The 24,860-nt window shown below is 44.1% G+C and overlaps 1 protein-coding gene across 1 annotated transcript in view; it reads left to right on the plus strand.

Annotated features, from left to right (window-relative positions):
- Positions 1-24,860, plus strand: part of LOC311106250 (beta-arrestin-1) — a gene marked incomplete at both ends in the record, with an annotated part of 92,899 nt that overhangs the window by 12,534 nt on the left and 55,505 nt on the right. Inside the window, 6 exons of the mRNA XM_084148545.1 lie at positions 14,824-14,854; positions 17,436-17,496; positions 19,515-19,559; positions 19,927-20,123; positions 20,443-20,502; positions 20,636-20,703. Of these exons, the coding sequence (XP_084004671.1) occupies positions 14,824-14,854; positions 17,436-17,496; positions 19,515-19,559; positions 19,927-20,123; positions 20,443-20,502; positions 20,636-20,703 (462 nt within the window). The remainder of the gene's footprint in view (positions 1-14,823; positions 14,855-17,435; positions 17,497-19,514; positions 19,560-19,926; positions 20,124-20,442; positions 20,503-20,635; positions 20,704-24,860) is intronic.

Raw genomic sequence — 24,860 nt, forward strand, 5'->3', positions numbered from 1 at the left:
ATATTTTTCGTAGCCGTCTATTTACCACCACAAACCGATGCTGGCACTAAGACCGCACTCAACAAGCTGTATAAGGCCATAAGCAAACAAGAAAATGCTCATCCAGAAGCGGCGCTCCTAGTGGCCTAATTCTATCCTCCTGAATCCTGCTTACAAGCAAAAACCAAAGCAGGATTCAGGAGGATAGAATTAGGCCACTAGGAGTGACTCGCTCAATACGGAAGTGGTCAGATGACGCAGATGCTACGCTACAGGACTGTTTTGCTAGCTCAGACTGGAATATGTTCCTGGATTCATCCAATGGCATTGAGGAGTATACCACCTCAGTCACCGGCTTCATCAATAAGTGCATCGACGACGTCGTCCCCACAGTGACCGCACGTACATATCCCAACCAGATGCCATGGATTACAGGAAACATCCGCACTGAGCTAAAAGCTAGAGCTGCCGCTTTCAAGGAGCGGGACACTAATCATTTTTTAAACATTTTTAGTCATTTTAGCAGACGCTCTTATCCAGAGCGACTTACAGTTAGTGAGTGCATACATTTTCATACTGGCCCCCCTGGGCCCCAGTGGGAATCGAACCCACAACCCTGGCGTTGCAAGCGCCATGCTCTACCAACTGAGCTTATAAGAAATCCCGCTATGCCCTCAGACAAACCAACAAACAGGCAAAGAGTCAATACAGGACTAAGATTGAATCCTCCTACACCGGCTCTGACACTCGTCGGATGTTGCAGGGCTTGCAAACTATTACGGAGTAAAAAGGGAAACCCAGCCGCGAGCTGCCCAGTGATGCGAGCCTACCACACGAGCTAAATGCCTTCTATGCTCGCTTCGAGGCAAGCAACACTGAAGCATGCATGAGAGCACCAGCTGTTCCGGATGACTGTGTGATCACGCTCTCCGTAGCCAATGTGAGCAAGACCTTTAAACAGGTCAACATTCACAAGGCTGCATACTCAGAGCATGCACAGACCAATTGGCAAGTGTCTTCACTGACATGTTCAACCTCTCCCTGACCATGTCTGTAATACCTACATGTTTCAAGCAGACCACCATAGTCCCTGTGCCCATGAAAGCGAAGGTAACCTGCCTAAATTACTACCACCCCGTAGCACTCAAGACTGTCGGTAGCCAAGAAGTGCTTTGAAAGGCTGGTCAAGGCTCACATCAACACCATCATCCCTGAAACCCTAGACCCACTCCGATTCGCATAATGCCCCAACAGATCCACAGATGACACAATCTCAATCACATTCCACACTGCCCCTTCCCACCTGGACAAAAGGAACACCTATGTGAGAATGCTGTTCATTGACTACAGCTCAGATTTCAACACCATAGTGCCCACAAAGCTCATCACTAAGCTAAGACCCCTGGGACTAAACAACTCCCTCTGCAACTGGATCCTGGACTTCCTGACAGGCCGCCCCCAGATGGTATGGGTAGGCAACAACACATCTGCCACGCGGATCCTCAACACGGGGGCCCCTCAGGGGTGCGTGCTTAGTCCGACTCTAACACCATCATTAAGTTTGCTGACGACACAACAGTGTTAGGCCTGATCACAGACAACGATGAGACAGCCTATAGGGAGGAGGTCAGAGACCTGGCAATGTGATGCCAGGACAACAACCTCTCCCTCAACGTGAGCAAGACAAAGGACCTGATCGTGGACAACAGGAAAAGGAGGGCCGAACACGCCCCCATTCACATCGATGGGGCTGTAGTGGAGCGGGTCGAGAGCTTCAAGTTCCTTGATGTCCACATCACCAACAAACTATCATGGTCCAAACACACCAAGACAGTCGTGAAGAGGGCGTGACAACACCTTTTCCCCCTCAGGAGACTGAAAAGATTTGGCATAGGGCCCCAGATCCTCAAAAAGTTCTACAGCTGCACCATCGAGAGCATCCTGACCAGTTGCATCACCGCCTGGTATGGCAACTGCTCGACATCTGACCGTAAGGCGCTACAGAGGGTAGTACTTACGGCCCAGTACATCACTGGGGCCAAGCTTCCTGCCATCCAGGACCTACAGTACCGTTCAAAAGTTTTGGGGTCACTTAGAAATGTCCTTGTTTTTCGAAAGAAAAGCAATTTCTTTGTCCATTAAAATAACATAAAATTGATCAGAAATACAGTGTAGACATTGTTAATGTTGTAAATGGCTATTGTAGCTGGAAACGGCTGATTTTTAAAAAATGGAATATCTACATAGGCGTACCGAGGCCCATTATCAGCAACCATCAGTCCTGTGTTCCAATGGCACGTTGTGTTTGCTAATCCAAGTTTATCATTTTAAAAGGCTAATTGATCATTAGAAAACCCTTTTGCAATTATGTTAGCACAGCTGAAAACTGTTGTGCTGATTAAAGAAGCAATAAAACTGGCCTTCTTGAGACAAGTTGAGTATCTGGAGCATCAGCAATTGTGGGTTTGATTACAGGATCAAAATGGCCAGAAACAAATAACTTTCTTCTGAAACTCGTTAGTCTATTCTTGTTCTGAGAAATGAAGGCTATTCCATGCGAGAAATTGCCAAGAAACTGAAGATCTCGTACAACGCTGTGTACTACTACCCTTCACAGAACAGCGCAAACTGGCTCTAACCAGAATAGAAAGAGGAGTGGGAGGCCCCGGTACACAACTGAGCAAGAGGACAAATACATTAGAGTGTCTAGTTTGAGAAACAGACGCCTCACAGGTCCTCAACTGGCAGCTTCATTAAATAGTATCCGCAAAACACCAGTCTCAACGTCAACAGTGAAGAGGCGACTCCGGGATGCTGACCTTCTAGGCAGAGTTGCAAAGAAAAAGCCATACAGTTGAAGTCGGAAGTTTACATACACCTTAGCCAAATACATTTAAACTCCGTTTTTCACAATTCCTGACATTTAATCCTAGTAAAAATTCCCTGTCTTAGGTCAGTTAGGATCACCACTTTATTTTAAGAATGTGAAATGTCAGAATAATAGTAGAGAGAATGATTTATTTCAGCTTTTATGTCTTTCATCACATTCCCAGTGGGTCAGAAGTTTACGTACACTCAATTAGTATTTGGTAGCATTGCCTTTAAATTGTTTAACTTGGGTCAAATGTTTCGGGTAGCCTTCCACAAGCTTCCCACAATAAGTTGGGTGAATTTTGGCCCATTCCTCCTGACAAAGCTGGTGTAACTGAGTCAGGTTTGTTGGCCTCCTTGCTCGCACACGCTTTTTCAGTTCTGCCCACACATTTTCTATAGGATTGAGGTCAGGGCTTTGTGATGGCCACTCCAATACCTTGACTTTGTTGTCCTTAAGCCATTTTGCCACAGCTTTGGAAGTATGCTTGTGGTCATTGTCCATTTGGAAGACCCATTTGCGACCAAGCTTTAAGTTCCAGGCTGATGTCTTGAGATGTTGCTTCAATATATCCACATAATTTTCCTTCCTCATGATGCTATCTATTTTGTGAAGTGCACCAGTCCCTCCTGCAGCAAAGCACCCACACAGCATGATGCTGCCACCCCCGTGCTTCACGGTTGGGATGGTGTTCTTTGGCTTGCAAGCCTTCCCCTTTTTCCTCCAAACGACGGTCATTATGGTCAAACAGTTCTATTTTTGTTTCATCAGACCAGAGGACATTTCTCCAAAAAGTACGATCTTTGTCCCCATGTGCAGTTGCAAACCGTAGTCTGGCTTTTTTATGGCGGTTTTGGAGCAGTGGCTTCTTCCTTGCTGAGCGGCCTTTCAGGTTACGTCGATATAGGACTCGTTTTACTGTGGATATAGATACTTCAGTACCTGTTTCCTCCAACATCTTCACAAGGTCCTTTGCTGTTGTTCTGGGATTGATTTGCACTTTTCGCACCAAAGTACGTTCATCTCTAGGAGACAGAACCCGTCTCCTTCCTGAGCGGTATGACGGCTGCGTGGTCCCATGGTGTTTATACTTGCGTACTATTGTTTGTACAGATGAACGTGGTACCTTCAGGCGTTTGGAAATTGCTCCCAGGGATGAACAAGACTTGTGGAGGTCTACAGTTTTTTTTCTGAGGTCTTGGCTGATTTCTTTTGATTTTCCCATGATGTCAAGCAAAGAGGCATCCATCCACAGGTACACCTCCAATTGACTAAAATAATGTCAATTAGCCTATCAGAAGCTTCTAAAGCCATGATATCATTTTCTGGAATTTTCCAAGCTGTTTAAAGGCACAGTCAACTTAGTGTATGTAAACTTCTGACCCACTGGAATTGTGATACAGTGAATTATAAGTGAAATAATCTGTCTGTAAACAATTGTTGGAAAAATTACTTGTGTCATGCACAAAGTAGATGTCCTAACCGACTTGCCAAAACTATAGCTTGTTAACAAGACATTTGTGGAGTGGTTTAAAAACAAGTTTGAATGACTCCAACCTAAGTGTATGTAAACTTCCGACTTCAACTGTATCTCAGACTGGCCAATAAAAATAAAAGATTAAGATGGACAAAAGAACACAGACACTGGACTTTTTCTTTGCAACTCTGCGTAGGTCAGCATCCCAAAAAATTATCAAAGACTCCACTCACCCAAGTCATAGACTGTTCTCTCTGCTACCGCGAGCGTCAAGTCTAGGTCCAAGAGGCTTCTACCCCCAAAGCTTCTACCCCTAAGCCATAAGACTGCTGAACAATTAATCAAATGGCCACCCGGACTATTTACATTGACAACCCCCTCTTTGTTTTTACACTGCTGCTACTTGCTGTTTATTATCTATGAATAGTCACTTTACCCCTACCTACATGTACAAATGACCTTGACTAACCTGTACCCCCGCACATTGACTCAGTACCGGTACCCCCTGTTTTTAGTCTAGTTATTGTTATTTTATTAACTTTTTTACTGTCTTAACTCTATTTCTTGAACTGCATTGTTGGTTAAGGGCTTGTAAGTAAGCATTTCACGGTAAGGTGAATTCGATCCCTGTTGTATTCGGCGCATGTGACAAAATAAAAATTGATTTGATTTGAAGCGAGCGGGTTTACTCCGCCCAAAATCTGTCCACGTTTAAGCAGATCATTAATTATTAAGCAAGTGAGGTATTTTTGTATGGGGGCAATGAGAGCATGTCGAATTTAGTCAAGATAAACATGAATTGATATTTTGATACGTGAGGCTTATTTGATCTAATAGAAGTTTGTAACAAAAATGAAGTTTTGTGATGCACTTGACATCCCGGCAACTTTGAGAGAAAACACTTTATATCAGAGTTGCCCCTGTTGAAATTCGAGACGGTCTATGCATATTCATGAGGACAGCATGTCACTCTCCATTGAATACAGGCGGTTGACGTCAACACCCCTCATCAAATATTCAAAAAGTATTTTTGACAGCCCGCCGTTCCGCTCTGTGGACAAAGGAATCCCATTGTTACGGCGGACACAAAAGCATCTCGTCATTATATCTAGTATCTCTGTCACAGATATGAATCAGGAAGCAGGGTTGGGTCGGGGGAAAGGATCATGTCATCATGTAAAATGAAATGATGATGTCTCGTAATTGGTTGAACATTTACTTTTGACCTCATTGTTTTTATGTGGCCATTGTGAAGGAGGATATTAACAGAACAGAAGCAGCTCTGGGAAGGAGGACAGTAACATATGTTTCTTAACAGTTGAATTATTGAGGAGCTACAGTAGGAGAGATGCTAATTGAACATGTGCAGCCCTATATGGATGATCTAACCTATAAGGGAGTATCTGTGCGCCTCACCATCATGCAGTCTTTACAAACAGACAGACACACGACAGATGCACATCTAAATCTGATTTGTTCCTACGGTAGTAAAACCAGAAGGAGAAAGTCTGTCTTTGTTTGTCTTGTTATGTATCTAAATGTGTGAATTGGAGGATGTTTCTGTCTTCACAAAGCTGCTGAGATGTATTCAAATGAAGCGTAATGTTGTTAAGGAATATCTCACATTGAAATGGAATGAATTTAATCATTTTTAAATGGCGAAATGGCAGGTGCAACGAAATGCTTATGTTCCTAGTTCCTATCAATCAATGCAGTAAATGTCAACAAGCACACCATAATCCAAAATGTTACATTTATTTACATTTAGTACAGCAGTAGATAAATATATATATGTAAACATTATTAAAGCAACCAGTGATCAATGACTATGTACATAGGGCAGCAGTCCCTAAGGTGCAGGGTAAAGCAGTGGTTTCCAAACTGTGGGACGCGAGGGGTCGGCAGGGGGTGAGCGGGGTTCCCCCCCCAAATTTTTTTTTTTAAATAATTGAAAGGAACTCAGTCCGGTTTTAAACTTACTGTTGAAAGTTGTAATATTAGAATGCACAAGGTACAATTTCTAAATTGGGTATTGGATCATCAGTTCCTCTTGTCATGTCAGTCATTGCAGACCTTAGAGAGCTATTTATAACTTGTCAGAAATGTCCAGATCAACTAGCCCGCGTGCAGGATGTTCCCCAATGCTGGAAGGGGGGCCCCCAAGTTAAAACGTTGGGGAACCCCTGGGGTAGAGTACCCGGTGGTAGCCAGCTAGTGACTGTGACTGAGGGGCAGAGTAGGGTACTGGTCAGAGGGCAGGGTACTGGCCGGAGGGCAGGGTACTGGCCGGAGGGCAGGGTACTGGCCGGAGGCTGTCTAGCGGTGGTTATTTAACAGTCTGATGGCCTGGGGATAGAAGCTGTTTATCAATCTCTCGATCCCAGCTTTGATGCACCTGTACTGTCTCCACTTTCTAGATGGTAGTGGGGTGAACAGGCCGTGGCTCGGGTGATGATCTCCTTGGCCTTCCTGTGACTCCAGGTGCTGTAGATGTCCTGGAGGGCAGGCAGTGTGCCCCCCGCACCACCCTCTGGAGAGCCCTGCGGTTGCGGACCGTGCAATTGCCGTACCAGGCGGTGATACAGAGCTGTTGCGCCTTCTTCACCACACTTGTCGGTGTGAAGAGACCATTTCAGAATCGATCAGAAGATAGTTTGACATTCATCATGGGCATTTATCTGGGAATGAGGTTATCTTTATAATAGAATCATAAGACACAAATATAACAAAACCTGAAGCTTTTGACCCTCTTGACTCCGGCCCCGTCGATGTGGATGGGGGGTGTGCTCTCTCTGAGGGAGAGGTTATTTTCCTGGCACCACTCCACAAGGCACTCACCTCCTCCCTGTAGGCTGTCTCGTCGTTGTTGGTAATCAGGCCTACCACTGTTGTGTCGTCTGCAAACTTGATGATTAGGTTGGAGACGTGCGTGGCTGCGCAGTCATGGGTGAAAAGGGAGTACAGGAGGGGGCTGAGCATGCCCCCATGTAGGGCCCCCCGTGTTGAGGATCAGCGTGGCGGATGTCTGGTTGCCTACCTTCACCACCTGGGGTCGGCCCGTCAGGAAGTCCAGGATCCAGTTGCAGCGTGAGGTGTTCCCAGGGTCCTTAGATTAGTGATGACTATGGTGTGCTGTAGTCGATGAACAGCATTCATACATAGGTATTTCTCTTGTCCAGGTGGGATAGGGCAGTGCAATGCCAATGGCAATTGCGTCGTCCATGGATCTGTTGGGGGGCGGTGTGCAAATTGTAGTGGGTCTAGGGTGTCGGGTAAGATGGAAGTGATATGGTCCTTAACCAACCTCTCAAAGCGCTTCATGATGACAGAGGTGAGTGCTAGTCCTTTAGTTCAGTTACCTTCGCTTTCTTGGGTACAGGAACGATGGGGGAATCATCCGAGTCCATGACGTCCTGCTTCAGGAGAGATATTCAGTCTGCTAGGGTCAGGGTTAGTCTGGTACAATAATACTGTGGCAACACTAGTAGTGTGAAATATCATAGTTTTTCTGTGTTTGTTTTGAGGGGGTCCTATTGAGAGTGAAACGACTCTTGGTGTAGTTATCCTTACAGTAGTCTCAATAGGCCATTTCTGAGTGTTGTTTTTCTGCACAACGACTGTGTAATCTTTTGCATACCAAAGATAATATTTGAATGAGTCCAGGAGCAGCAGAGTCAAATATCCCCAGTCATCTATTGTTGCCATGTAAACCACAACCCTAACCCTGTTACCATGTAAACCACAACCCTAACCCTGTTACCATGTAAACCACAACCCTAACCCTGTTACCATGTAAACCACAACCCTAACCCTGTTACCATGTAAACCACAACCCTAACCCTGTTACCATGTAAACCACAACCCTAACCCTGTTACCATGTAAACCACAACCCTAACCCTGTTACCATGTAAACCACAACCCTAACCCTGTTACCATGTAAACCACAACCCTAACCCTGTTACCATGTAAACCACAACCCTAACCCTGCCTGCTATGTAAAGCCTAACCCTAACCCTGTTGCCATGTAAACCACAACCCTAACCCTGTTGCCATGTAAACCACAACCCTAACCCTGCCTGCTATGTAAAGCCTAACCCTAACCATGCTGCCATGTAAACCACAACCCTAACCCTAACCCTGTTGCCATGTAAACCACAACCACAACCCTAACCTTAACCCTGTTGCCATGTAAACCACAACCATAACCCTAACCATGCTGCCATGTAAACCACAACCCTAACCCTGTTGCCATGTAAACCACAACCTTAACCCTGTTGCCATGTAAACCACAACCACAACCCTAACCCTGCTGCCATGTAAACCACAACCCTAACCCTGTTGCCATGTAAACCACAACCTTAACCCTGTTGCCATGTAAACCACAACCACAACCTTAATCCTGCTGCCATTTAAACCACAACCCTAACCCTAATCCTGTTGCCGTGTAAACCACAACCCTAACCCTAACATCATCACTACATCATGTCAGAGCTGCAATGTTTATCAGAAAGATTTACATTGTTTTAGTTTTTAACATTTGAATACATTTTTTTGTTTTGTTTTAAAAAACCTCTGTCATACAGTACAGAATATGCTATGTTTCTGGGAAGTATTTCCAGTTAGTTATTCCCCACAACCGTCATTCCAGGAGAAAGTAGGGGAGGGTCTGCTACTCTGCTCTGGACAGTGACATAATGTCTTCCTGGAGTCATTAAGACTATAGAGGGAGGACAGGGGGGGAGAGAGGATACGGAGGGAGAGAGGGAGGACAGGGAGAGAGGGAGGGAGGGAGGGTGTAAATGGAGGGAGGACAGGTAGGGAGAGAGGGAGGACAGGGAGGGAGGATACGGAGGGAGAGAGGGAGGACAGGGAGGGAGGTCAGCGAGGGAGGCAAGGGGGAATGAGAACAGGGAGGATACAGAGGGAGGGAGGACAGGGAGGGAGGGAGGACAGGGAGGGAGGGAGGACAGGGAGGGAGGGAGGATACAGAGGGAGGGAGGAAGGGAGGATATGGAGGCAGGGAGGACAGGGAGGGAGGATACGGAGGGAGGGAGGACAGGGAGGGAGGGAGGATACAGAGGGAGGGAGGGAGGATATGGAGGCAGGGAGGGAGGATATGGAGGCAGGGAGGGAGGATATGGAGGCAGGGAGGGAGGATATGGAGGCAGGGAGGAAAGGGAGGGACACCACAGTATTGCATTGGACACCATTTAACAGGCTGGAGAGGAGAGCGCCATCAGGGCTGAGTAAACTGGGTGAGTGACTGACTGAGTCTGAGAGAAACCGACCTGGATCCAAATAGCTACTATTTGTTATCTTCCAAATACTTTAACTGCATTTGATTAAAGCTTGACTGGAGCAATGCAACCAATAGAATAGAACCCAAACGTGTAAGCACATCTGGTACTCCAGCCAGGCTCAATCAAATGCTCAGTGTTAGAAAAACAATACACATGCTGTTTGACCCCAGGTGAGGTGAGAAAACCTCGTGGTTGTGCAGTATTAGAAGGCTGAGACAGTCCGTGTTGTACTATAGGCCTGCTGAGTTTGGAATGCTGTTTGGGTCTTTGCATGTCAAAAAAGATACACATCAAATAACACTTTGACCCGTCAAATAAGCTTGTTGACCAATCAGGACTTGATTATGACTGCACGTCACGTAATAATTTGACATGTTCATTCATTTTTTATGGAGTTATTACACATGGATTACACTATCACTGTGCTGGTCAGACATTTTTTTGCTAGCAGATGGATGAAAACAAATGTTCTCCCCCAAAAAAACATGGCAAAACGACATCATCTTTTTCAAAACGACATCATCTTTTTCAGTAGCTATAGTTAGCTAGCTAACTATCATCTAAAATACCACTAATTTATAAGACAGTTTTCGTATTTGGTTGCTGATGATCAGACCCGGTCAAGCCACACTAGCCAGATGAAGCTAGCTAGCTGCTTATATGGTTAGCTTGGAGCAACAGGTGTAGGTAGCTGGCTAACTTGTTTAGTTCGCTATCTATCTAGCTAGCTAGATAGTTTCTTTTCATGTACAATGTAAATAGGAGACCAACAAGTGGCTGCCTAGCTAGCTAATACTTAGACAGGTGGATTCCTAAATCATTGCTAAGAATATTGACAATTATCGCCGTTTCTGGTCATTGTTTTCAGTCTAGTTGCATTGGTGCTATGCTAGGTACCAAGCTACAGCTAGCTAGTTACAGTAGCTACCCCACACTGTCCACAGAAGTTGCTGATAACACCTGTATCAAAGATACATTTGTGAGTGACTTTGTCATACTGCAAACCGAGGTCAACGTAGCAGGGAAGACGGCCTACCTCCAGTCTCCAAACTGTCATCGATGTTGACAAAAATGCTTGATTATTATTCTGTATTTTGACTAGCTAGGATGAATCAGGTGCACCTGCTTGGGATGTGGCTGGCAGACGCAGCAGGATCTCCATCCTTTCTCCCCCGCCTCTGGGATGGTTGCATGTCGGGGAGAGTGTTGGACTACCTAGCTATTTTGATCCTGCTGGTTTGATCGTGATCTTATTTCAAAGGCTCACCACACAGACGTTTTCCCATTTGGTCGAACAAATAATGGTGTATTACCAACGCGGTATTGTAAACGCATCATGGCCGGTGTGTGTGCTTTTTTGCAGATTAGTATTATTATTATCTGACGCTTCAAATAGTGTTATTATGCTGAGCTCAGAGAGTCAGAGTATTGTACAACAGCCCTGCTGCTCTGACGTTAACACAGGGATATCTAGAATGGAAGACGTTAAGTAATGGGCATTGCAACATTGTGATGTGATCTAAGGTTATTTAGTTTGATGATTTTCTATTCGTTTTTTATATCTATTAGTTTTACTTTTTGGGGGGTTAATTCAATTTAGTTTCAGTTAGTTTTCAGACTTGATTTACTACAGATGTAGGATCTTAATTTGATCACTTTTTTTTTGCTGAGAATATTCCTGCACAGCAGGAAATGCAAACTTGTAGTGTATTTGAGTTTTAAAAACACTTCTAATGTTTGTAATTTCCACTTTGAATATTCAGACTTGATTTGCCCTAACCAAAAATGTATCAACCCCTACAAAAACCTCCATTATTTATAATCCACATAATAATTCACATTTCCTGACGCTGCAGGATTATTTTCCTGCTGTAGCAAACTGGCTCAAATCTGTAGTTTTTAATTCAGTTTCAGTTTGATAAAAACATTTTTCTATTTCGTTTTTATACTATTTCGTTTTAGTGTTAGGGACAGAAAGTAGCCTTATGCATGGGAGTTTAGGAGACATTTATGTGTTGTTGGCCTATAGCAGGGATATTCAAGTACTATTTGAGATGGTCCGGTCACACACATTTCCTAGGTGGCAAAGGTCCAGATGGATATTGTCATTTATCAGCGTAGTAGCAAACCCATGCAACCCCAAACTGTTCAAACTGTTAACACCCTTTTTGTTGGTGGAGAGAAAAATGTGCAGTTTTAAAGCTAATTTCCTGCAATTCTACACATTTCTGTTCATATGATACCAGGAGTCGAATCCTGACGGATTCCAAAAAATAAAATAATATCTATAATAATAATATCTCACCTTGTCTTTATCCTGAAATTCTTTGTGGGTTCAGATTAACTTTGAGGTTGGTTGGGTTTTTCATCTCTGTTCTATGCACGCTGCCATCTTCTGACACAATACATTTGCTTCTGTCCTTTCCAGCAATAATTCACATATTGAAAGAGCATTTATTTCAATAAACAGACTGAGCAAATGTTTTTTATTTACAGAGATTTTTATAAAGATCAAGGGCTTGTTTGGAATTTAACCAATTTCAAAGATTGTTTATATAACTTTACCTAATTTGAGAAGACAATAAACGGGTATTTTTCAAAAAACTACATTTGTGAATGAAATATTTTGCCATGATGATCAAAAAATTATACATACATTCAGCTTTCCTGTCCTCCATTAGAAAACCAAACCTGATATTATTAAACGTTAAAGTTGGTATGAATAGATCGTCATATGTGATCTAGTACTGAAATCAATCCCAAAAGGTTTTAGTAGGCTTGACGTGAAGAAGAAACATGTTCTGCCGTTTCAATATCTGAGTTACAAAAACACACAATGGTTCAAGTCAGAGTTAAATCTTCATCTTAAGAAATCATTACATGGATAAATATCCTTCAGTGTTTTGAGATGAACTTCTTTAGCTTTAGGCGATGAAGGAGAAGAATGGTATCTGGTTCTTATTCTGACGGTAGAACACCTAGCGAAGTCTTGTAACATATATTTCCTTTTCAGAGGTGAAGAGAAACCGTCTGCAGTAAGAGTAGTTCTTAAGAAGGCTCTGTCATAGCCGGCCGCGACCCGGGAGACCCAACGTCGTCCAGGGTAGGGGAGGGAATGGCCGGCAGGGATGTAGCTCAGTTGGTAGAGCATGGCGTTTGCGACGCCAGGGTTGTGGGTTCGATTTCCACGGGGGGCCAGTATGATTTTTTTTAAAAATAATGTATGCACTCACTAACTGTAAGTCGCTCTGGATAAGAGCGTCTGCTAAATGACTAAAATGTAATATATTATTACATTTTTTATCTAAGAAATTGTATCCTTCTATAACTAATGAAAACATCTGTGATACTGCAGCAGAATAAGTCAACATTCCTTTGACTAAAATAATAATTGCTTGTGGGATTGCCTTAACCACTGTAGTATATTGTCTATCGAGGTCAAACAAGGTCATATTTTTTTATGAAATCGTTATACAATAAAATATTTCCATTATCATCCATTAAATGTTGAATAGACCAGATACCTTTATCCATCCGTTCATTGTAAAATAAGGATTTACTCTTAATTACTAGGATGTATCTATTGATCCAAATTGGATTAGTATGCAGAGTGAAGTTATGTTTATTTATTAGTTTCCAATAACAGAGGACTTGCTGATGAAATGCAGATAACTTAATGGGCAGTTTAGAAATCTCAAAATCACATCTTAATAAAAAATCTATACCACCAAAACTCTTAAAGATTTTAGAAGGAAACTCGAACCAAAAATGTTCACATTTTTGAATAAAACATTGTAATCATTTTTAAGTTGATGGTACCATTCACTGGATCAAAGTCAATTGCATTCAGACCACCTTCCTCAATACACTTTACAATATCCCCCTTTCTTAAATAATGATGTTGATTTTTCCAAAATTGTCTTGGTTAATTAACTTGAATAACTTGTCAGGCATAGCTAAGGAATAGTTAGTCTTGATAGACTCTCCATCTTAGTAAGTAAAATATGTCAAAAATATGTCAAAAAATGGATAACTCCCTTTGTAGCCTACTATTGAGAATAGTTTGACTCTTCTGTAAATAATTCTGTATATTGGACTTTTCCCTAAACTTTAAATCCTTTGTAATTACAATACCTAAATATTTCACTTAATCTTTAACTGGTATATTATGCACAGGAGTCAGAGGGTGATCATGAAGAGCCATTAATTCATATTTTCATATTTAAATGTAAACCGAAAGCTTAAAAAATAAAATAAACATTTAGTACTGCTGGAATCTGTGCTGTGTTCTTAAGGAATAGAGTAGTGTCATCTGCTAATTGACTGATAGCCAATTAACAGTAATGGTGAGCTGGGACATCCTTGATGAATTCCTCTCTTCACGTCAACTCTTTTAGATGTTCCATGCGGAAGAGATACTGAGCTATTAATACCATCATATAACATTCCAATCACCTTGACACATTTTCACCTAAACCTAAATATTCCAGTGTTCAATGTACTCCAAATAATCCCACACGGGACTGACCACTGCTGGTGTTGGGTTTGCTGCCGCCATTGGTTCATGCTCTGAGCTCTTCCTCTTGATTCCTTCCCTGCTAGCTAGTGATAGCTAGTGATAGTGAAGCTAGGCCTATTTGAAACATCACCATCTACTGGCAGCATTAACAGAATCTCGAAAACCCCATTAGAAAAGAAATCCTTCAAAACCCCAAGTCTAGAAGGGGAAACAACTCAAACTAAACATCATTTATGCTGGTATTTTATTTTAGTTCGTTTTGCAGTCAAATATAATAGTTTCAGTATAGTTGTAGTTTTTCAAATGTTGTTTATTTTTATTTCAGATAGTTATTCCAATTTTAGTTGTAATTTTATTTTCAGTTTTTGTTTACAGTTTTTGTTTACTTGGTGTGATCCAGTATGGCACAGCATTATATAACCTACAATCTAAGGACCGGACAAATATGGCCACATCAAGAGATTCTGTTGGTTTGACTGGTCATTGTTACAATCTAGTTTGGTTTCTTTGTTTTATTTGAATGAAGAAACGGATTTATAAATGATAATGATATCAACTCCTAAATCTCACTGTTTATTTTCTCCTCCCCCTCTCTCTCTCTCCCTTTCCCTCCATCTCTCTCGCTCCCCATCGCTCTCTTTCTATCTCTCTCTCTCTCTCTGTGTCCTTTTTCAGGGTATTCAAAAAAGCAAGTCCCAATGGAAAGGTGAGTTATACTTTGTGTTATTAGTAATGACTTATTACATAATAAAAGCATAAGGAGCAACATTCCTCTGATTTCTTAGACAATCCAAAAATAATCAACTAATCTCCATTTAAATTGCATTAATAAGTGTTTCTGATCCCAATGTAACCATTCTAGCGTAATAATAATTTTCAAAGGTTTCATTTACAATTAGAGAACATTAGGAAACACATCCGATGGCTGGAGCTAGCAGCTATAATAACTACCTGTCTGGTAGCTGGAGCTAGCAGCTATAATAACTACCTGTCTGGTAGCTGGAGTTAGCAGCTATAATAACTACCTGTCTGGTAGCTGGAGTTAGCAGCTATAATAACTACCTGTCTGGTAGCTGGAGTTAGCAGCTATAATAACTACCTGTCTGGTAGCTGGAGTTAGCAGCTATAATAACTACCTGTCTGGTAGCTGGAGTTAGCAGCTATAATAACTACCTGTCTGGTAGCTGGAGTTAGCAGATATAATAACTACCTGTCTGGTAGCTGGAGTTAGCAGCTATAATAACTACCTGTCTGGTAGCTGGAGCTAGCAGCTATAATAACTACCTGTCTGGTAGCTGGAGTTAGCAGCTATAATAACTACCTGTCTGGTAGCTGGAGTTAGCAGCTATAATAACTACCTGTCTGGTAGCTGGAGTTAGCAGCTATAATAACTACCTGTCTGGTAGCTGGAGCTAGCAGCTATAATAACTACCTGTCTGGTAGCTGGAGCTAGCAGCTATAATAACTACCTGTCTGGTAGCTGGAGCTAGCAGCTATAATAACTACCTGTCTGGTAGCTGGAACTAGCAGCTATAATAACTACCTGTCTGGTAGCTGGAGTTAGCAGATATAATAACTACCTGTCTGGTAGCTGGAGTTAGCAGCTATAATAACTACCTGTCTGGTAGCTGGAGTTAGCAGCTATAATAACTACCTGTCTGGTAGCTGGAGTTAGCAGCTATAATAACTACCTGTCTGGTAGCTGGAGTTAGCAGCTATAATAACTACCTGTCTGGTAGCTGGAGTTAGCAGCTATAATAACTACCTGTCTGGTAGCTGGAGCTAGCAGCTATAATAACTACCTGTCTGGTAGCTGGAGCTAGCAGCTATAATAACTACCTGTCTGGTAGCTGGAGTTAGCAGCTATAATAACTACCTGTCTGGTAGCTGGAGCTAGCAGCTATAATAACTACCTGTCTGGTATCTGGAGTTAGCAGCTATAATAACGACCTATCTGATAGCTGGAGTTAGCAGCTATAATAACTACCTGTCTGGTAGCTGGAGCTAGCAGCTATAATAACGACCTGTCTGGTAGCTGGAGTTAGCAGCTATAATAACTACCTGTCTGGTAGCTGGAGCTAGCAGCTATAATAACTACCTGTCTGGTAGCTGGAGCTAGCAGCTATAATAACTACCTGTCTGGTAGCTGGAGTTAGCAGCTATAATAACGACCTATCTGATAGCTGGAACTAGGGTTAGGGTCAAGAGGACTCTGCTAAGAGCTGTGATTCTCCTGTCTGGGCAGTGCTGGCTGGGCCATGCCTGTGTCTCCAGTAGTCTCCAGTAGTCTGTAGGCCACAGCAGAGAAGATGGCACAGGTCCTCACAGCAGCAGCAGCAGATACCGTGGGAAGAATATGAAGCAGCTTCCTGGAACACAGGGTTCTAAACAGGGTTCTAAACAGGGTTCCACACATGGTTCTACTCAGGGTTCTCCACAGTGTTCTAAACAGGGTTATACACAGGGTTCTTCATAGGGTGCTTCACAGGGATCCACACAGGGTTCTTAATATAGTTCTCCACAGGGTTCTAAACATGGAACCCCTACCTGTCCCAGACCTGCTGTTTTAAACTCTAATGATCGGCTATGAAAAGCCAACTGAGATTTATTCCTGATTATTATTTGACCATGCTTGTCACTTATGAACATTTTTGAACATCTTGGCATGGTTCTGTTATAATCTCCACCCGGCACAGCCAGAAGAGGACTGGCCACCCCTCATAGCCTGGTTCCTCTCTAGGTTTCTTCCTAGGTTTTGCCTTTCTAGGGAGTTTTTCCTAGCCACCGTGCTTCTACACCTGCATTACTAGCTGTTTGGGGTTTTAGGCTGGGTTTCTGTACAGCACTTCGAGATATTAGCTGATGTAAGAAGGGCTATATAAAATAAAATTGATTGATTGATTGATTGGTTATACAAAGTGTTCTAAACAGGGTTCTACTCAGGGTTCTACACAGGATTCTAAGCAGAGTTCTCCTGGTCAACGACAGGATGAACATGGGATATTGGAGACAGACAGAGTTAATGTTTATAGAGAGCAATACTTTTACAGAAGCCTGAAGATGCATAATCTTTATGAAAACATTTATTTCATCAATATTTACACTGTTGAGACGTTTGTAACACATAAAACGTTGTTGTGCGTGTATATTTAAATTATTCATTTTTTCAAGGGTATGTGATATTTTAGTCAAAAAAATATGTTTTAGTTTTTAGAACAATGAAATCTGGTACTTATATTCATTATCTCATTACACCATTCTCTGAAACCCACCATTGTCTTCCTCAGCTCACGGTGTACCTGGGGAAGAGGGACTTTGTGGACCACGTTGACATGGTGGAACCCCTAGGTAAGACAACACTAACCATAACCACCTCTAGTTAAGACAACTAACCATAACCACCTCTAGTTAAGACAACTAACCATAACCTCCTCTAGTTAAGACAACTCTAACCATAATCACCTCTAGTTAAGACAACTCTAACCATAACCACCTCTAGTTAAGACAACTAACCATAACCTCCTCTAGTTAAGACAACTCTAACCATAACCACCTCTAGTTAAGACAACTCTAACCATAACCACCTCTAGTTAAGACAACTAACCATAACCACCTCTAGTTAAGACAACTAACCATAACCTCCTCTAGTTAAGACAACTAACCATAACCCCCTCTAGTTAAGACAACACTAACCATAACCTCCTCTAGTTAAGACAACTCTAACCAAAACCACCTCTAGTTAAGACAACTCTAACCAAAACCTCATCTAGTTAAGACAACTAACCATAACCACCTCTAGGTAAGACAACTCTAACCATAACCACCTCTAGTTAAGACAACTAACCATAACCTCCTCTAGTTAAGACAACTAACCATAACCTCCTCTAGTTAAGACAACTAACCATAACCCCCTCTAGTTAAGACAACACTAACCATAACCTCCTCTAGTTAAGACAACTCTAACCAAAACCACCTCTAGTTAAGACAACTCTAACCAAAACCTCATCTAGTTAAGACAACTAACCATAACCACCTCTAGGTAAGACAACTCTAACCATAACCACCTCTAGTTAAGACAACTAACCATAACCTCCTCTAGTTAAGACAACTCTAACCATAACCCCCTCTAGTTAAGACAACTCTAACCAAAACACCCTCTGGTTAAGACAACACTAACCATAACCCCCTCTAGTTAAGACAACCCTGACCATAACCCTGTGTAGCTTAGTTGGTAGAGCATGGTGCTTGCAACGCCACTCTACCACTCACCACCCTGCTCTGTGTACTGAATGTCCCACTCACCACCCTGCTCTGTGTACTGAATGTCCCACTCTATCACCCTGCTCTGTGTACTGAATGTCCCACTCACCACCCTGCTCTGTGTACTGAATGTCCCACTCACCACCCTGCTCTGTGTACTGAATGTCCCACTCACCACCCTGCTCTGTGTACTGAATGTCCCACTCACCACCCTGCTCTGTGTACTGAATGTCCCACTCACCACCCTGCTCTGTGTACTGAATGTCCCACTCACCACCCTGCTCTGTGTACTGAATGTCCCACTCACCACCCTGCTCTGTGTACTGAATGTCCCACTCACCACCCTGCTCTGTGTACTGAATGTCCCACTCTATCACCCTGCTCTGTGTACTGAATGTCCCACTCACCACCCTGCTCTGTGTACTGAATGTCCCACTCTATCACCCTGCTCTGTGTACTGAATGTCCCACTCACCACCCTGCTCTGTGTACTGAATGTCCCACTCACCACCCTGCTCTGTGTACTGAATGTCCCACTCACCACCCTGCTCTGTGTACTGAATGTCCCACTCTATCACCCTGCTCTGTGTACTGAATGTCCCACTCACCACCCTGCTCTGTGTACTGAATGTCCCACTCACCACCCTGCTCTGTGTACTGAATGTCCCACTCACCACCCTGCTCTGTGTACTGAATGTCCCACTCACCACCCTGCTCTGTGTACTATATGTCCCACTCACCACCCTGCTATGTGTACTGAATGTCCCACTCACCACCCTGCTATGTGTACTGAATGTCCCACTCACCACCCTGCTCTGTGTACTGTATGTCCCACTCACCACCCTATAGTATGCTTCTGTAATGGAGTTGGTTCAGAAGCACTTCTTGTGGTGCTTGGGAGACCCAGCTTTAAACACCGCTCCATATACTTACTATGGTTTAGTCGGCAGGGTTTTGTGTGTTTGACTTCAAGCAATATGTTATGTGTGATATAATCACAGGTATTTCCTTGAGACGTTGCATTGTTCAGTAGACTACTGTTTCTGGTGGTGAAAGGTGTTTGATTTCACACACCTAGATAACTCTTACATCTCCTTCTGCTTTCAGACGGCGTGGTGTTGATAGATCCAGAGTACCTGAAAGAGAGAAAAGGTACTGTGAAAGAGACTGTCTACTGTGAAAATAAACTGTTTACTGTGAAAAGAGACTGTTTACTGTGAAAGAGACTGTCTACTGTGAAAAGAGACTGTCTACTGTGAAAAGACTGTCTACTGTGTTAATGGCAGCTTGAAATGAAGCTTAAATTAACCCAGTGGACAAAACTGCTTGTCATGACGTCATAAGTGGTCATCATGACGTCAATAGCCTGGTTGTCATTACGTAATTAGCCTGGTCGTCATGACGTCATTAGTCTGGTTATCATGACGTCATTAGACTGGTTGTGGTTTCAGCAATATATTGCATTTAAAAAGGTCTAATTAGCTACTTGATTATCTTCACTCTTCTCTTCTCCCCTCAGTGTTTGTGACGTTGACATGCGCCTTCCGTTATGGCCGTGAGGACTTGGATGTTCTGGGCTTGACGTTTCGGAAGGACCTCTTCGTGGCCAACATCCAGGCCTTCCCTCCAGTGCCTGAAGACAAAAAGAGCTTAACTCGCCTTCAAGAACGCCTGATCAAAAAGCTTGGGGAACATGCTCACCCTTTCACCTTCGAGGTAATGGTCACCACCATTGTGATCTCTATTAGGAGTTTTTTTTGAGTTTTTTTTTTTTTGTTAGTGTTGTTGTTTTTGTTGTCATATGTGAATTGTATAATGTTGTAATGTTTTTGCACCATACACTTTAGGGACCACAGTGGGAAAAAGTATCTGACACCATTCTACTGTGTATATGTATTATTTTTTTAACTGGCAGATAAAATGAATCAATCAATGATCTCATCCTAATTTCTAAATGAAGGTAGCACATCATCCAACCTCCTGTCAGCTGTTTTAAGTACTAAGGTTGAAACTTTCTTTATATTTCTGTCGACAGATTCCACTGAATTTACCATGCTCAGTCACCCTGCAGCCTGGACCGGAGGACACAGGGAAGGTGCTTCTCGGGTTCAGCCTAAATCTAACTTTAACCTGTATAGGTTCAAACAGTTACAATCCATAATGACATTTAAGCAGAAAAATAATCCAACTTAAAAGTGAAAACTTGTTTCTATATTTTGTCTCTGAAGGCCTGCGGGGTTGACTTTGAAGTCAAAGCTTTCTGCTCAGAGAACGTCCAAGACAAAATACATAAAAGGTAAAACAATTTAAGAATAATCATGATACAAAATGTTAAGCACATAAAAACGTAAATTATTAATGTAGTTCAAATTATGGAGTGATGGTTGGGAAAACTACTTTTGAATCAGTCCAGAAGGTATCAGGGATGTACACCAGCACAGTGAACAGAGGAGAATGTTGACATTTTAAAGACGATCATAAATTCACACCATAAAGTTCAGACTTGATTGGGTGGGGAGGTCCTATATGATTGGGTGGGGAGGTCCTATATGATTGGGTGGGGAGGTCCTATATGATTGGGTGGGGAGGTCCTATATGATTGGGTGGGGAGGTCCTATATGATTGGGTGGGGAGGTCCTATATGATTGGGTGGGGAGGTCCTATATGATTGGGTGGGGAGGTCCTATATGATTGGGTGGGGAGGTCCTATATGATTGGGTGGGGAGGTCCTATATGCCCAGCATGGTAAATGGAGTCATTCCACTCCACAATGACTGCATCGGCAAAATGGCATATGTAGATATAATTATTACTATAACTGCATATTGCTATATAGTATTGCATTGGTCCCCAATAACTGCATATTGCTATATAGTATTGCATTGGTCCCCAATAACTGCATATTGCTATATAGTATTGCATTGGTCCCCAATAACTGCATATTGCTATATAGTATTGCATTGGTCCCCAATAACTGCATATTGCTATATAGTATTGCATTGGTCCCCAATAACTGCATATTGCTATATAGTATTGCATTGGTCCCCAATAACTGCATATTGCTATATAGTATTGCATTGGTCCCCAATAACTGCATATTGCTATATAGTATTGCATTGGTCCCCAATAACTGCATATTGCTATATAGTATTGCATTGGTCCCCAATAACTGCATATTGCTATATAGTATTGCATTGGTCCCCAATAACTGCATATTGCTATATAGTATTGCATTGGTCCCCAATAACTGCATATTGCTATATAGTATTGCATTGGTCCCCAATAACTGCATATTGCTATATAGTATTGCATTGGTCCCCAATAACTGCATATTGCTATATAGTATTGCATTGGTCCCCAATAACTGCATATTGCTATATAGTATTGCATTGGTCCCCAATAACTGCATATTACTATATAGTATTGCATTGGTCCCCAATAACTGCATATTGCTATATAGTATTGCATTGGTCCCCAATAACTGCATATTGCTATATAGTATTGCATTGGTCCCTGTCACGTTGTTGATGTGGATGCGGTGGTGAAGTCAGGCGCAGGACACAGAGGATAAGTCAACACGACTTTACTGAGACTCATGAACAAAATACAAAGTAAATGGTCTCGAAAACACCGGAGGCGAACTAATACGCGCAATGCGTAAAATATTCTAAAAACAAAAGTACCGAACCTTGACACCAAACGACAGGCGGACAATAACACACAACTACAAAACATAACACAGGGAAACTTATAGGTGACATAATCAGGACAGAATACGAAACAGGTGCACTAAACTAGACATGACCAAACAAACATCGAAAACATCAAACGGTGGCAGCTAGTACTCCGGGGATGACGAACGCCGAAGCCTGCCCGAACAAGGAGGAGGAGCAGCCTCGGCAGTATTCGTGACAGTACCCCCCCCCCCCCCCCCTTGACTCGGGGACGGCCAGGAGGACGCGGAGCAGGGCGCGTGGGATGGTTACGGTGGAACTCCGTCAGGAGGGAGGGATCTAAGATGTCCCTCCTAGGCACCCAGCACCGTTCCTCCGGACCGTACCCCTCCCACTCCACGAGATATTGTAGACCCCCCATCCGACGTCTCGAATCCACGGTGGACCGGACTGAGTACGCCGCAGCCCCCTCGATGTCCAGTGGGGGCGGAGGAGTCTCTCTTATCTCACTGTCCTGGAGTGGACCAGCTACCACCGGCCTGAGGAGAGACACATGGAACGAGGGGTTAATGTGATAATCATTAGGCAGTTGTAACTTGTAGCATACCTCGTTCAATCTCCTCAGGACTTTAAATGGCCCCACAAACCGCCGACCCAGCTTCCGGCAGGGCAGGCGAAGGGGCAGGTTTCGAGTCGAGAGCCAGACTCGATCTCCAGGTGCGTATACTGGACCCTCACTGCGGTGGAGATCGGCGCTCGCCTTCTGTCTACGGATAGCCCGCTGCAGATGGACGTGTGCAGCGTTCCACGTCTCCTCCGAGCGCCGAAACCACTCATCCACCGCAGGAGCCTCGATCTGTCAAGTCATGCTCCAACAACCTACCCAACACTCGGCGTACCAGGGCTACATGCTCGGCTCGTGTAGAAGAGTACACTAGAATGTCGTCAATGTACACGACCACACCCTGCCCATGCATGTCCCGGAAGATCTCGTTCACAAAGGATTGGAAGACTGAAGGAGCATTCATTAACCCGTATGGCATGACGAGATACTCATAATGACCCGAGGTGGTACTAAATGCTGTCTTCCATTCATCTCCCTCCCTAATGCGCACCAAGTTGTAAGCGCTCCTGAGATCCAGTTTTGTGAAGAAACACGCTCCGCGTAATGATTCCGTCATACTCGCAATCAGAGGAAGAGGATAACTGTATTTGACAGTGATCTGATTGAGATTACGGTAATCAATACACGGGCGCAACCTTCCATCCTTTTTCTTCACAAAAAAGAAACTCGAGGACACAGGGGAAGTGGAGGGCCGTATGTATCCCTGTCTCAGAGACTCGGCTATGTATGTCTCCATAGCCGCCGTCTCCTCTTGAGACAAGGGATACACATGGCTCCGCGGAAGTGCCGCACCCGCCAGGAGGTCTATCGCACAATCTCCCCGTCTATGAGGTGGCAATCGCGTCGCCCTAGTCTTGCTGAACACGAGTGCCAAATCCTCATACTCGGAGGGAATGTGCATTGCGGGCACCTGGTTCGGACTCTCCACCGTGGTCGCCCCTACGGAAACACCTAAACATCGCCCGACACACTGGTTAGACCACTCCTTGAGAGCCCTCTGTTGCCACGAAATGGTGGGGTCATGGGCGATTAACCAAGGAAGCCCCAGTACCACGGGATACGCAGGAGAGTCGATCAGATACAACTGAATAATCTCTTCATGACCCCCCTGCGTCCTCATCTTAAGTGGCGCTGTGACGTCCCTAATCAACCCAGATCCCAACGGACGGCTATCTAGGGCATGGATAGGGAAGGGTGCATCAACGGGCAGGAGGGGAATCCCTAACCTCACACAAAAATTACGATCAATGAAATTCCCAGCTGCGCCTGAATCGACTAGCGCCTTATGCTGGGACTGAGATGCAACCTGAGGAAATCCTACAGGTAAACAAAAGTGAACAACAGAGAGCTCTGGGTGAGTTGGGCGCCTACCCACCTGGAATGACTCCCCAGTGCGCGACCTGTTGCCTCGAACCCCTGGAGACCCTCCCCAGCACCTAGCCGCAGTGTGTCCTCTACGACCACAGTTGGTGCAGGGGACGGCCTCCCTCGGAATCTCTCTCCTCCTCTCTCTAGCGCCAGCACCCCCGAGCTCCATAGGGCTCGGCTCGGAGGTGCTGGGGGATGGAATGGACGGCCCCAACTCTGGACGTCCGCGGGTGGCCAGCAGGGTATCCAGACGGATTGACATGTCCACCAACTGGTCGAAGGTTAGATTGGTGTCCCTGCAGGCCAACTCTCGTCGAACGTCCTCACGCAGGCTACACCGATAGTGGTCGATGAGGGCCCTCTCATTCCACCCAGCATCCACCGCTAGAGTCCGGAAGTCCAGGGCGGGAGAACTCCGCGTAGCTGATGGTGGCGGCGTCTATTCCCCTCCATTCGGCATTGGCCCACTCCAACGCCTTGCCGAAGAGACAGGAGATGAGGGCGGAAACGCTCTCGTATCCCGAGGGCGCCGGGTGTATGGTTGCCAGGTAGAGTTCCACTTGAAGGAGGAACCCCTGACACCCGGCTGCGGTGCCATCATATGCCCTCGGGAGCGAGAGCCGAATACCACTGGACTCCGGAGCTGGTCTGGTGGGGCTGGCCGATGGTGGTGGTGAGGCAGGAGGAGGTGTGGGCAAGCCTCCTCTCTCCCATCGGCGCAGGGTGTTCATGACCTCTTGCATGGCGGATCCGAGTTGCTGGATCCTGGCGTTCTGGCAGCTGACC

Source organism: Coregonus lavaretus (assembly GCF_964263955.1).
Source record: "Coregonus lavaretus genome assembly, chromosome: 30".
Classification (NCBI taxonomy): domain Eukaryota; kingdom Metazoa; phylum Chordata; class Actinopteri; order Salmoniformes; family Salmonidae; genus Coregonus; species Coregonus lavaretus.